General features: G+C 38.2%; 2 protein-coding genes across 2 annotated transcripts; one reads left to right on the forward strand and one right to left on the reverse strand.

The window, feature by feature from the left end:
- The first annotated feature begins 6,251 nt into the window (after positions 1-6,251).
- On the forward strand, positions 6,252-7,763 carry LOC130745719 (F-box protein At5g07610-like). Its single transcript, XM_057598087.1, has one exon. It carries the CDS (start codon positions 6,407-6,409, stop codon positions 7,544-7,546), a length of 1,140 nt encoding a protein of 379 aa, XP_057454070.1. The 5' UTR covers positions 6,252-6,406; the 3' UTR covers positions 7,547-7,763.
- A 1,061-nt stretch (positions 7,764-8,824) lies between these two features.
- LOC130745720 (uncharacterized) lies at positions 8,825-11,558 on the reverse strand. The gene is made up of 2 exons (XM_057598088.1): positions 11,350-11,558; positions 8,825-9,470 (listed from the first exon to the last, which is right to left on the reverse strand). Exon 2 carries the CDS (start codon positions 9,390-9,392, stop codon positions 9,204-9,206), a length of 189 nt encoding a protein of 62 aa, XP_057454071.1. The 5' UTR covers positions 9,393-9,470; positions 11,350-11,558; the 3' UTR covers positions 8,825-9,203.
- Positions 11,559-12,628: the final 1,070 nt, after the last annotated feature.

Here is a 12,628-nt window from a genome sequence, read left to right on the forward strand (position 1 = left end):
ATCGAGTAGGTATGTGCTATAATGCTCCTTTTATGATCACTAGGGCTTAAGGAATTAAGGTTAGGTTCTAAATTGGTAGATTCACTTAACTAAGGAATTAGTAGGTGAATAGCTCTTATCGGCATCTTAAATGTTAATTTCATCTTATAAAAGTATTTTGGTTGAGGATAAGTTGTAAATCAAGTGAACTCTTTTCCAAATACATTTTCTTCTTTGTTTGCCTCCGTAAATTTCTTTTATCGTTTTATTCAGCATTTTCCTTTATTTAAATCTAAATAAAACACATATCATGGTTAAATTGTTCAAACAATGTCTAGCTAGTGAGATTAATACCTAGCAACACAATCCCTGTGGAGATGACAAAACCCGATACTATACTACGATTGAGTCTTGAAAGGGATTTGATGGTAGTTAGTGGAGGAAAACATCTTCATTAAATATCCTTTCATCAAATTGGCGTCGTTGCCGGGGATTGTGCTTCTGCTTCTATTAGTTAACCTAGCCGGGTGTTGTTTAGAGCATTATTATAGTATGCATTTTTTTTTCCGTTATGTTTCTTATATGTCAATTCAATTGATTTGTTCTTGTGCTAAATGCTTGTTGTGGCCTGATCAACTATAACATGATATGAGGTTTGGAATTTTGTGAACCTGACTTAGAATGAATCAGCTAGTGGATTTAATGAGAATTAAGTTCATTAGTCATGAATTGATGATTTGATGCATAGGATTTTGAGTCATAGTGTCTCATTAAATTATTTGAGTTATGTTGTGGTGTTTTAATTTGTGTGCTCGTTTTTGCAAGGACTAAGTGATCTTACAGGAATTAATCTGAGTTAGAGGGCCCAACTTACCATGTCCTGGTGCTTTCAAGTTTGTATCTAATTTGAGTACAGGGAGTTTTACTGAACCACTCATCTCTCATTTAATTTCATGATCATGCATTTAGCTTTTAGTTATTTCGATTGCACACACTAGTATGCACATGCGTACTCCGACACTCGCCCAAGGTCCTCCAGCATCTCAATCCAGTAGACAGTCGTGTGATATCCCCCGCTCTTGCTGGCAAAGAGCCTCGCGCCAAGCTGGTTCACAAGCCAAATCCGGGCAGCATCCTCATACCTGTGCTCTACAATGAAATGAATTAAGTTAACGGTTTATAATAATACGCTAAAAATAGATACAATTTAATCAAGTAATAATTAAGACATACCCTCCAAAGCAGTTTCATACAGGGTCTTCAACATAAAGAACCGAATATTCTGGCCATGCGTCGCATCAAACTCCTCAAGATAATCAGCGGTGGATCCTCCCATAAGCTGGACGCAGAGCGCTGCACACTCATCTCGCTCCCCCTGCCAGGCGTGGGGAGATGGAGAAGAGCCGACACGTCGTCAAGGGTGATAGTCATCTCCCCGAACGGCATGTGGAAGCTACTGGTCTCATCATGCCACCTCTCAACAAGGGCCAATATGAGGCCTGGGTCTGTCTCCGGGTACCCGCACCAAGGTAGGTGATACAAACCCGTCAGCTGCACCAGCTGTCGAACTTGTGTATGGCTGTCTGAATCGCCATCACAAGGGAGGTTCAATACCTTCCCCTCAATCGTGGCCAACCTCAATGCCCGACGGTCCACGTACCGCGGGTCTGTGCGTAGGAGTGAATGCCACGTCCAGGGAGCCTTGTGATCGGCATAATGCGTGAGAAGCGACAGGTCATCAGGCCCCCCGGGAAACGACACCACCCTCTGGATCAGGTCATCATCACCGCCTTGTGCCCCCTCCTCTGGCACGACATCAGCATCAACCTCCTCCTCAAGAATAAGCTCCTCCTCACTACTCCCCTCACGCTCATGGTCAGAAGAAGACTCCTCGCCAGATGTCTCCTCGCTGGAAGGCTGCTGAGGAAAGGCATGGGGAGATAACTCAACCATCGGAGACGGCGGAGTAGGATCCAGCACAATAGCGGAAGACTCTCCCCTGGTAGACGCCACAGAAGCAGCCGCATCCGGAGCTGAAGAATCTACCATGGGCGACGACATAGTAGCAGCTGGAGCTGAAGACTCTACCATGGGTGACGACATAGTAGCAGCCGGAGCTGAAGACTCGACCGCCTGAGTGGCTGCACAATGATCGCCGCGCCGGCTAGAAGCATGCAAGCGCCGGTGTCGATCCTCTGTACCCCCTACATCCTTACTAGTAGATCGAGACCTATTTCCGCCCTTCATTCTCGCTATCTATTCAAAGCAAACAAATTTAACATCAAATTTTATCAATTATTTCAATATGAACTATTCAATATTCAACTATCTCAATTATCTAAGTAATTTCAACTATCTATGTTATCTCAATATTAAAGAATTCACTAAATAAATTATCTATTTCCACTAATTAAATATGTATTTTAAATATTTTCACTAAATAAGAAAAATAAAATCTGGCTAAAAAAACGGTTAATCATTTTCCATACTAAACACGATAAATCATTTACCATATTGAAAACGGAAAATGAATAACCGAATTTACAATGAAACCCATTCACGACCTAGCAGTGAAACCCACTCGTACCCATACTCATTTCATGCAATTTCAGACAACACAACCTACCTCTAATCATCAATCGACTACCCTAGAGTTGAATCATTCACCTAATTTAAACTTAAATGAAATCAAAAGGTTTCAAATCAAAACTTACTTGTTTGATTGAATGAAGGTCTGATTCAGCTTTGATGGAAGTTGGATGATGATGAGATAAGACCTTTGAAGGAGTTCTGGTGCAGGAACGAAGGATTGGATGCGATTTGGGGGGGGGGGGGGGCGATTTGGGGAGGGAAAGGTGAGGGTTTGAAAATGGTGAAATGGGTAGTGGTCCCCCCTGTTATATGTTTAAATAAATTACGGTAAATAATTGGCCGTATTGCAAACGGTTTATCATTTACCGTATTCTAGTCATGAGGGACTTTACGGTAATTTTCCCACTTTAAGTGGGGTGGGGAGCCTAAGGGGTGGGAAACCCAATTCCCTACCAAAAGGCATCGACTATCGAGGAAGTGGAAAGGTGCTAAATAGATTGGGTCGCCATAACAAAGTTATAACCAGATTTCACATTATATTCTCCATTAATGGAGTCATGCCATATAAACTGATCTGGTGGCCTTCGAACCGAGAGTGGAATTGAACAAATTTTCGCAGCTTCCTCAGCACCAAAAACTCCTCGAATTAACGTGGTATTCCACCGCTGATGCACATCATCAATCAATTCAGAGACCATCGATACAGGGTGTTGAGACAGGGCATGTGCATGGATCCTGAAATCAGAAGAGGTTGGAATCCAATTCTGAACCCAAATTCGAAATTGAGTGCCATTACCTACCTTCCAAAGACCCCCTTTGTCAATGATCCATCGTGCCCCATAGATACTTCTCAAAAAATAGCTTGCATTAGCGGACAGTTTCGCCTCATGTATGGTGCAGTGAGGGAAATACTTTTCCTTTAAAACTCTATCTAGAAGCAAGGCTATTAGGACGAAAGTTGCAAACAATGTGTTTTATGTTTTTAATTTTTCTCTCATAAGCAGGGGCGGATCCAAACCTTATATATCAGTGTGGCTAAACATAAAAGAAATTATAGAAAAATATTATAGATAAAGCCATGAGAGAAAGTTTCTCATAGAAATAGAAGAGTTGACAGTTCAAGAAGGACTAAGCTTACAACGAAATATAACAAAACAAACAAAGTGAAAACAACAGTGTAAAGAAAAAGGAACAATAAAACAGGGGAAATACAATAGGAAGACAACAATCTATACTATACTAATAGTGGAGGCCGAAAAATAGGAGGTGCATGAAAAATCCACAACAGCACATAGCAGGTTACATCAAAATTTCTTCTAATGAATTTTTTTAGTAGCTTGCAAAGTGCTGAGTGAAAGTTTTTCCGTTTATTATCATTTATATGTTTGAGCATATTCTTCTTTATCTATGTATTGTATTGGATGACATGATGGACACAATAATTTGAGTGAACATTAATTTCATGATAGATATGAACAACATACACAATATCAAGTACATTCAGGAAGAGAATAGAATGAAAGCAACACACAATTGTGAGAGTATATAAAATGAAAGCATATAATTTTTTTTTGAAAAAAAAGAGAAAAAAAACTGGTGTGGCTAAAGTCAGACCTTGCCTGAACATGTGTCCGCCCATGCTCATAAGGATTCACCCAATCATGTATATTGACAATTGCTATGATTGCTGAAAATCGTCTTTTGCAAATTTTGTTTCTTACTAAATAGCTATGCTCCTTGCATAACATATTTAAAATAGCCGCGTTACGCATCTTCCAGAAGCACGATAACACGCTCGCGATGGTATGTAGCCCCTGCTCGGCAGAGCTTGTTTGACCCTGCTTCAAGTTTGCCAACAACCACTAGTTAAGATTGTTGGTGAAGGGTGACGAGTTCGAACATTAAGAATGACTAATTTACTAATATTTTTAACAATTAACATTGACATATAAAAAAACCAATAAAAAATCTAATATAAACTAATGACTCATTTGGTACGCTGTATTAGACTTGATAGTATAGACTTATACAATACATTATGAATTTATCCATTGTTTGGTGCTCACATTGTATTGTATAAGCTTATACATCAATCTCCTCTTATACATCAAAATGATGGATTATTTAATCCACCCCATGGATGATGGATAAGGCATGATAAGAGTGCAATGTATAAACTATTTTAATATATTTAATCAACCGCCACCACAATCACCCTCACCACCACCGCCTCCACCACGACCACCACCATCGCTGCCACCTCAACCACCACTGCCTCCACCACTACCGCCGCCACCACCACCACCACGTCACCACCACCACAACCACCACCCACTACCACCACCACCGTCACTGCCACCACAACCACCATCCACCACCACAACCACCCTCCACCACCACCGCCTCCACCAATACTGCCACCTTCGCCGCCACCACCCACGCTCTGGTCATCATTATCGCCACTACCACCGCCGCCACCACCCTCCACCATCATCGTCGCCACTACCGCCACCACCACCTCGATTTTCGTCGCCGCCACCACAATGCTCCACCATCATTGATACCTTTATACCACCACTGTCGCTGCCCTCACCCTCCACCACCACTGCCACCGCCGCCACCAGCACCATCCATCACCATTGTCACCACCATTGCCACTACCACTACCTCCGCCGCCACCACCACCATCCACAACCACGGCCACCACCATCACCTTCCAATACCACCACTACCACACCACTAGTGTCGCCACCAAATTATACAGTGTATGACCAAACGTTGTATAGTATTAAAATTTTATCAGGTCTTATCCTATTAGGCCTAATACAATCAGGTCTTATACTATCAGACCTTATACTATACAGTGTACCAAACGGACCCTAAACTAATTGTTTAACACCCTTATATTTTTAATAATTTAACTCAACTTTTATCATCTATGAAATATCTATTATTGTAATAAATAAATTTTTCTATATTTAATTTTTTTTTCATTTTTACTTAAAATTTTATTCTTACGTATAGTCCGAAATAGTCAATTTTTTAATGGATTTCAAATATATATTTTCTTTTTCTAAGTATATAATTTTGATACCATTATACATGTAAATTTCAAAACAATTTCTAGTTATTGTTGGAATCAAGTGTTAGAGTCAAGTCCCACATCAGAGAAGTCAAAGTAAGAGGGAGAGTTTATAAGGAGATGGACCCATAAACCTAATGTCTTAAGGTTTTGGGTTAAGATGTGGTGTCCAAGATCTCTTTGGTGTCTCCTCTCAGCCTTGCCCCATGGGTCCTCGCCGTGACTCTCCCCAATGCCTAAGCATTATATTTGCAAAGTTCTAAAGTTGGCTTTATTCATTTTCCGCACTTACAATGAAAAAAATAATAAAAAATATGCATCTAAAAAAAATACAAAATGGTAAGAAGTCAGTAAATAAATAAAATAATTTTTTGAAAGAAGTAAATAAATAAAATAAGAAAACATATTAAATTGCATTAATGAGCAATATTTCTGCATCCAGTACTTTTTCAGATCTGACTCATTCTTCTTATCCATCATTGAATGTTTGCCTTCATTGATTTATATTATTCTAAAAGAAAACAAACATATTTATAATATAATTTCCTATTTCCTATATAGTATTTAAAAATAACTATAGAAAATGCGTTCGTTCAAAACGTTGATGTCTATTCCTATTAATTTGGGTTCTTTGAATCGAAAGAAACAGAGCAACTAACTGCCAAAGTTTAGTTTGTGTTTCTCTTCTCTCTTAAAAACGATCCAGCCACTTGTGTTTGTGTTTTTGATTGTTTCTCTCTGTACTGTATCTGTATGGCTGATATCTCATCTGGAAAACCCTCACTCAGCAACATCAACCATTTTTCAGATGATTTGTTAGTAGAAATTTTCATCCGATTGCCATTCAGATCCATCGCTGGATGCAAATGCACCTCCAAGCGTTGGTTAGATTTGATTTCATCCCCAATTTTCATACAACAATTTATCACTCGTCAGAACAATCTCTTCAATGCTTTCTTGATCTTCCTCACACCCCATGAGCTTATGCTAGGTTTCATCACCCCAGATGATGATCCACCTCTCATCCCAGATTTGGGTTTGTCCCCAGACATCCTCGTCAAAGGAAACGTCTGTGGTTGTTCCAATGGTTTGCTATTGTGCTGTAACACCAGATACACAACTGGTAATGGCTATTCCATTTACAATCCGCTTACCAAACAATGCACCCAGATAGCCCCATCTCCTGCAAACCAGATTGGGAATCTGTACGCGGTAGGGTTTGTTTGTGATCCATTTTTCGGGCTTTCGCGAGAAGTAGTAGCTGCAGCGGCGGAATCGTTGGTTCAGGTTCAACGCGATCGCAGTTTTCGCGTGGTGATTATTCGGTCTTTCATTAGAAGATCGTTCGAGTTTGAAGTGTCGGTTTTCGAGTCGGAGACCGGGACGTGGGAGCAGACGGTGGTGACTTGCCCGGATGGTTTTGCTTTTGCTCCTCATTGGCTTCTCAGTGTTGAGTATGAAGGGTTCCTTTATTTTATGGGGAGGACTAGCATTTTTGTTTTTGATCCTTATAGCAAAGAGAGTGATGTTCTTGATTATCCAGACGATGCTGATTCGATGAATATAATGAGTTTCGGGTTTCTTGGAACCTGTTGTGGGAGACTGAGGATTGCTGATATTGGCCTAAATTATTTGACTGTGTGGGAACTGATAGAAAATGATTACTGGGATTTGGTGCACACTACCAATCTATCAACAAAACTCCCTGATAAGTTTTGTAATAACTACTATAAGCGAGTAGCGGGTTTCCATCCTTATGATGGGGACATTGTGTATCTGCATTCTTATGCTGATGGGGTTTTTGTTGCCAACCTGGGGACTGATGAATTTGAGGCTATTCCTGGTTATGAGAAATCTGATATAAGTCCCTTTCAACTAGTGTTTCCATTGTAGCTGCCATCCACAGAACTGACAGAAGAATAAGATAGTTGGATGAAAACTGCAGCACCTGTTTACCTTAATTAGGCTTCTTAGTTATTTTCACCTCATTTTCAGTTATGATCATGATATGATTGTAGCATGCTTTTATTTATTTATGATGATGTAGCCTCAATGTAATTGTCATTCAATAGATCAAATATATGCACAACTCATGTTATACTTCAAGATAGATAGATTTGCTGAAGTTCTTTCAGAACAAATTTGTGGTTTTGTTGCAAGTTTGATCAACCAGTTACAGATATGCAGCTGGAAGAAATGACAATTAACAAGAGAAAAAGAACAAATTTGGATATCAGAAGTGCATAAAAAAAGGCTGAGGACAATTATTTGACGGCTCAGAAGGCACACACATTTTAAGATTTTTGAGTAGTATTAAAACTGTTATTGTGCTTTTCTTACATGTTAAAGAATCCTAAGCTTTCAGCAAAAGAATAAACAAAAAAACTTTGAAGCGTGTTTGGAAGATTTCGAGATACACGGTTACTAGATGTAGGGGCCTACCGGAGAACTTTGGCTATCATAAGAAAAGAAAAGAAATGATGAAAGTTTTGACAAAAATGAAAAGGAAGAAACGTGCTGCAGACAAAGGAGTGCTGAACTAAAATAACAATGCAGATCAATATTTTAGAGAGATTTTGATTTTGATGGAATTCAATGAACGAAGAAAATACAAATATTAAAATGTTTCACAGATAAGAAGGAATGCTGAGAAAGTGAACTGAAATTTCAAAAGATGATCAACTAATACATCATCTTTCTAACACAAGAGCTGTATAATAAACTGACTTTGAGTTTTCACGCACAGAATAAAAATTGGGAGTACTATTGAGTTCCATCAACTGTTTTGAAAGGTACATGTTCCAAACTGAGAGAATTTGAAATTTAGGATATCTTATTTGTGTGAAGTTTAGTTGTATATGCAATGAGGGATCGTGAATTGCACAGGTTTAACTCGTTAATAGCTCAGAAATGAGTTGCTTTTAGTTCATTGATTGATGAGTATAATCTTCAATGCTTCACCATTCACAGTTAGCTCATCAAAGATGTCAATTTACATAACTTTGAAATGAATCTAATTGAAAAACAAATTCACTGATGAAGGGATTAAGTGCCATTCCGCTTTTCATCCCAGTTAGAATGCTAAACAAACAAGATAATATTTTGAAAGAAGAACCCCAATCAGATATAATCACGGAGAGCAACAGTTAAGGAACAAACTTAACAAGAACATTTGTTCATAAGGGCAGAACACTCCCTGGGATATTTACTAATAAAATTCTGATCACCAGTAAACAAATTTCTGTCAACATCAACGAGCTACTACATTATCCAAAACTCAAGAATCTGAGTAAATCAAACATTAACTTCCTTAACATGTAATCCTGAAGCAAGATTCAGAACAAGAAGGACAAAGGAATAAGATAGTTATCCTTGGAAAATGGACAAGGTACAAGTTTATAGATGTAATACTTATGCAAAGATCCTAACTAATTGGTGTTTTCCAAGAAGTGAGTCAATAAAAGGTAAGTGATCCTGTATAATGCAGGGCAAACAGCCCCAAAATAATTCCCAAAACAAGAACCTGATTCCAATGGAGTTCATAGAGGTCCTAATCATAGTTATCATCATTATCCCTACCCTTCTTCTTAGACTTGCGGTATCTCTCCTCAACTTGCTTTGCCTGCAACATTGCAGTATCAGCTAGCTTCTTGAGGTTAGGAACCTGGTAATTCTGAGCCAAGTAAACCCCGAAGACTGTCCCTGCTATGAGAGAGAAGCAACTCCTGATTATACCCATTACAGTTGCTCAAGTGCGCTTGTTCAGTTGTTTGTAGTGAAATATCTGATATTGCAAGGATCAGTTTTGCAAGAATCACTGTCAGAAAGAAGCAAATCAGCATCAGGCAAAAATAATCTGAGAAGTATCATTATGAGGTTACCAATAATGCTTAGTTACATAATATTACGAAAGTTACAGAAATGAAAAGTAGGAAAGTGTAATGTGGCCACAATCATTTTCACAGAGACCCAAAATTGAATAGTTCGAAGTCCCCAATTTTCACTCCAGCAGTGACACGTATAGGAGGATTCGTGTGTTTCATCAGAAATCGTTCGTAATATATAACAATGCTCATAAGGTCACATCTTCTCGAAGTTACCTTGGGATGAATTTGACTCCTCTAAAGTGAAAGAGTTATTTGATTATAAACTAACTCATCACAATTGTTGATTGAGTCAACCGCTAAGATTGTGATCATATACTTGCATTCAGTGGCGGATCCAGGACCCCGGGGTCGGGGGGTTCAAAATTTTCAAATGAACACATCGATAAAAATATAATTGAAAACAACTTTAACCACATCAACACACATTTCACTCAAATATAGCACATATTTGGTATTTCAAGTCAGTGCATAAACTGTCAAGTTTTCATAGTACTATAATGTGGTATTTCAAGTCATTAACCAAATGCAATATTTCTACAGCAATTTTTTTTTGATAAACCAAAGTGTTATTAATAATAGAAAGTAGAGTACAATGGGTATTCCAACCCTTGGTACAAATGTAAAATGAAAAGAGAATATAATCTAAGACCCTACACTAACAGAGTATAGGCCTTTAGGAAAACAGAACAAAACAATTCAGATTCTAACCCATTAGCCAGGGCATATAATTACGGGCAACCAGTGAAGGAGACCTCCCACCATGTCCCTCCTTTTAAACCACAAAGCAAGGGACCCAAGGCCAAAAACAGAAGGAAAACACGGACCAATCTACTGAACTCTATCTAGTAGAATTTTCCAAGCCAGTGATAGCACATTTGAGGGTGCTTTGAGTGACCATAATTTATGATAAAGTCTATGTGGTGGTTCCCTCACCTCTCCTTGTAAAACTGTGTAAGCTGAGCTCACTGTAAACATTTCCGCTTCCTCCTTTGTCCAGACTCATGAGTCTCTTATGCCTTATGTGGGACTTAAATTTGACAATTGGGTTCTTAGAGCCTCCACTGCTTTTGTTATAAACTTATAATTCTTTACTTCTTTTTTCCCTATATTTTCATGTTCTTTTATTCATGTAGATCAAGAAGGCAGCCACGAGATAATCACTTCAACTAACTAAAGTTCACTCTAATAAAAAAACCAATAATCACTTCAACTAACTAAAGCTAAGTGATTGTATATTTTATTCATTTTCTATAGAGCGAAATAAACAAAAAACTACTAGTTCAGGTAATTGGGAGAAAAGAATCTAACCACCCAACTCAGTGAGAAAACTGATCTGCGTACATATGATGGAATTTAATGAATAAGAATGGTCTTCTATTGCATTCAACTTGCATCACATTTATCAATTCACTTGAAACATGTAAAAACTGGTCCTGGACCTTTGGTTATGGCTATAGGCTGAACTGATGCATTTTGCTCTCAAAAAAAAAAAAAACTAAAGCTAAACTAACTCAATCAGTTTTTCATCCCCCTCAACCCATGACAGCCCCACTAAAATAGAGAAACCAAAACAAGAATGGAGAGAGCATTTTCTAGCAACCCATCACTAACACATATATTCCCACCCTGCAAATCTGCAATCATCTAATTGACAGCACATCAGAGAGAGTTTGAGACAAAACCAAGCTAAGAGTTTGCATCATTTGAATGATTTGAGAAAATCAATTTAGGGAAATCAAGCTTGAGAAAGGAAATCAATTTTGACATTTAGGGTTAGGAGAAGAGAAAGAGAAAGGAAATCAGTAATACCTGTAGTCTATAGAACCGCAGAGCCAGAGAGAGGGACGACTGGACTGATCTGGTGGTTGAGCGGCGGCCGGCGTGGTGGTGGCCGGTGGTGGTGCGCGTTGATGAGGTATGGTGAGAGTGATTGTGGTGTATCGTGTGAGAGAAATCAGAAAAGAGAGAGAAGGATCTGACTGTGGGAGAGAGAGGAGTTGGGGTCTAGGGTGCAAATCTAAATTCTCAGAGGGTTCAAAAAAAATAAATTATAGGGGGGTAAGTAGAATTTTTTTTTGTGGGTCCGCCCCTGCTTGCATTGCATGTGTATAACAAACTATGGTGTTATTTAAATTTCAAGTCTTACTAAGCCTTCAAGTTGATTCTTCTTTTTTTTTTTTTGCTACTTTCAAGTTGATTCTTCAGTATAGAGTATTGATTTCAAGATGTATGAAATCTCAGTTTCACCCACATAAAGAAATATAATGCCCTACACTATCTATCATTTATGCACATTTAATCGATTTGTATGAGAATATGAAAGTTGAGTCTCACAAATTTTTTCACACAAAGACAGGGTTATGGTGACGTGCTACTGGGTAAATCATAAACTAAATCATCAATTTCTAACAAAATATTGAAATTACAAGATCATAAAATCACACATAGACTGAGATTTCAATTTCCATAAATACAAACAGGGAACAGATAATCGTACCGAATCGCGAGAGATTGTGAATATTGATTGGATTCCGCGAGTTGTGAAAACGAATCGGTGGATGAATTTCGATATTATGGTATTGCAGTGAAACTGGAATTGTGCAAACCCTAACACATAATTTAGGGAAGAAGATGATAGCGGAACAGCTCAGCACCGCCGTATCAGACTTTCAAACGCATCGATATAATGTAAAATAGGAATTCAATGAGTCAATATTCAAATTGATCATAATTAGTACTATTTGGTGCTCAAAAGTTCCTCAATAGAAAAAGGAAATATATCATTCATCATGTAAAATGTCTATTAAATTACATAATCAATAAGCCGTCAAATTACACAATTTGACACCATATTTCATTCTTTTATGAACGAACTTATCAACGCTTAACACTTCAGTTTAACTGTTTACTAACACTTTCCGAAATCAATTTCACAATCTTTGTTGTAGTCAGATACCAATACGATTTGAATCCTAAACTTAAGATATTTTAATCCATCAAGTACCATTTAAGTCATCCTAATCAATTTCACAATCTGAATTTAATAGTTTTGATTTGTAAAAAAAAAATTTTGATTTTATTTTATCCC

The sequence above is a fragment of the Lotus japonicus genome, chromosome 3 (genome assembly GCF_012489685.1).
Source record: "Lotus japonicus ecotype B-129 chromosome 3, LjGifu_v1.2".
Lineage (NCBI taxonomy): Eukaryota > Viridiplantae > Streptophyta > Magnoliopsida > Fabales > Fabaceae > Lotus > Lotus japonicus.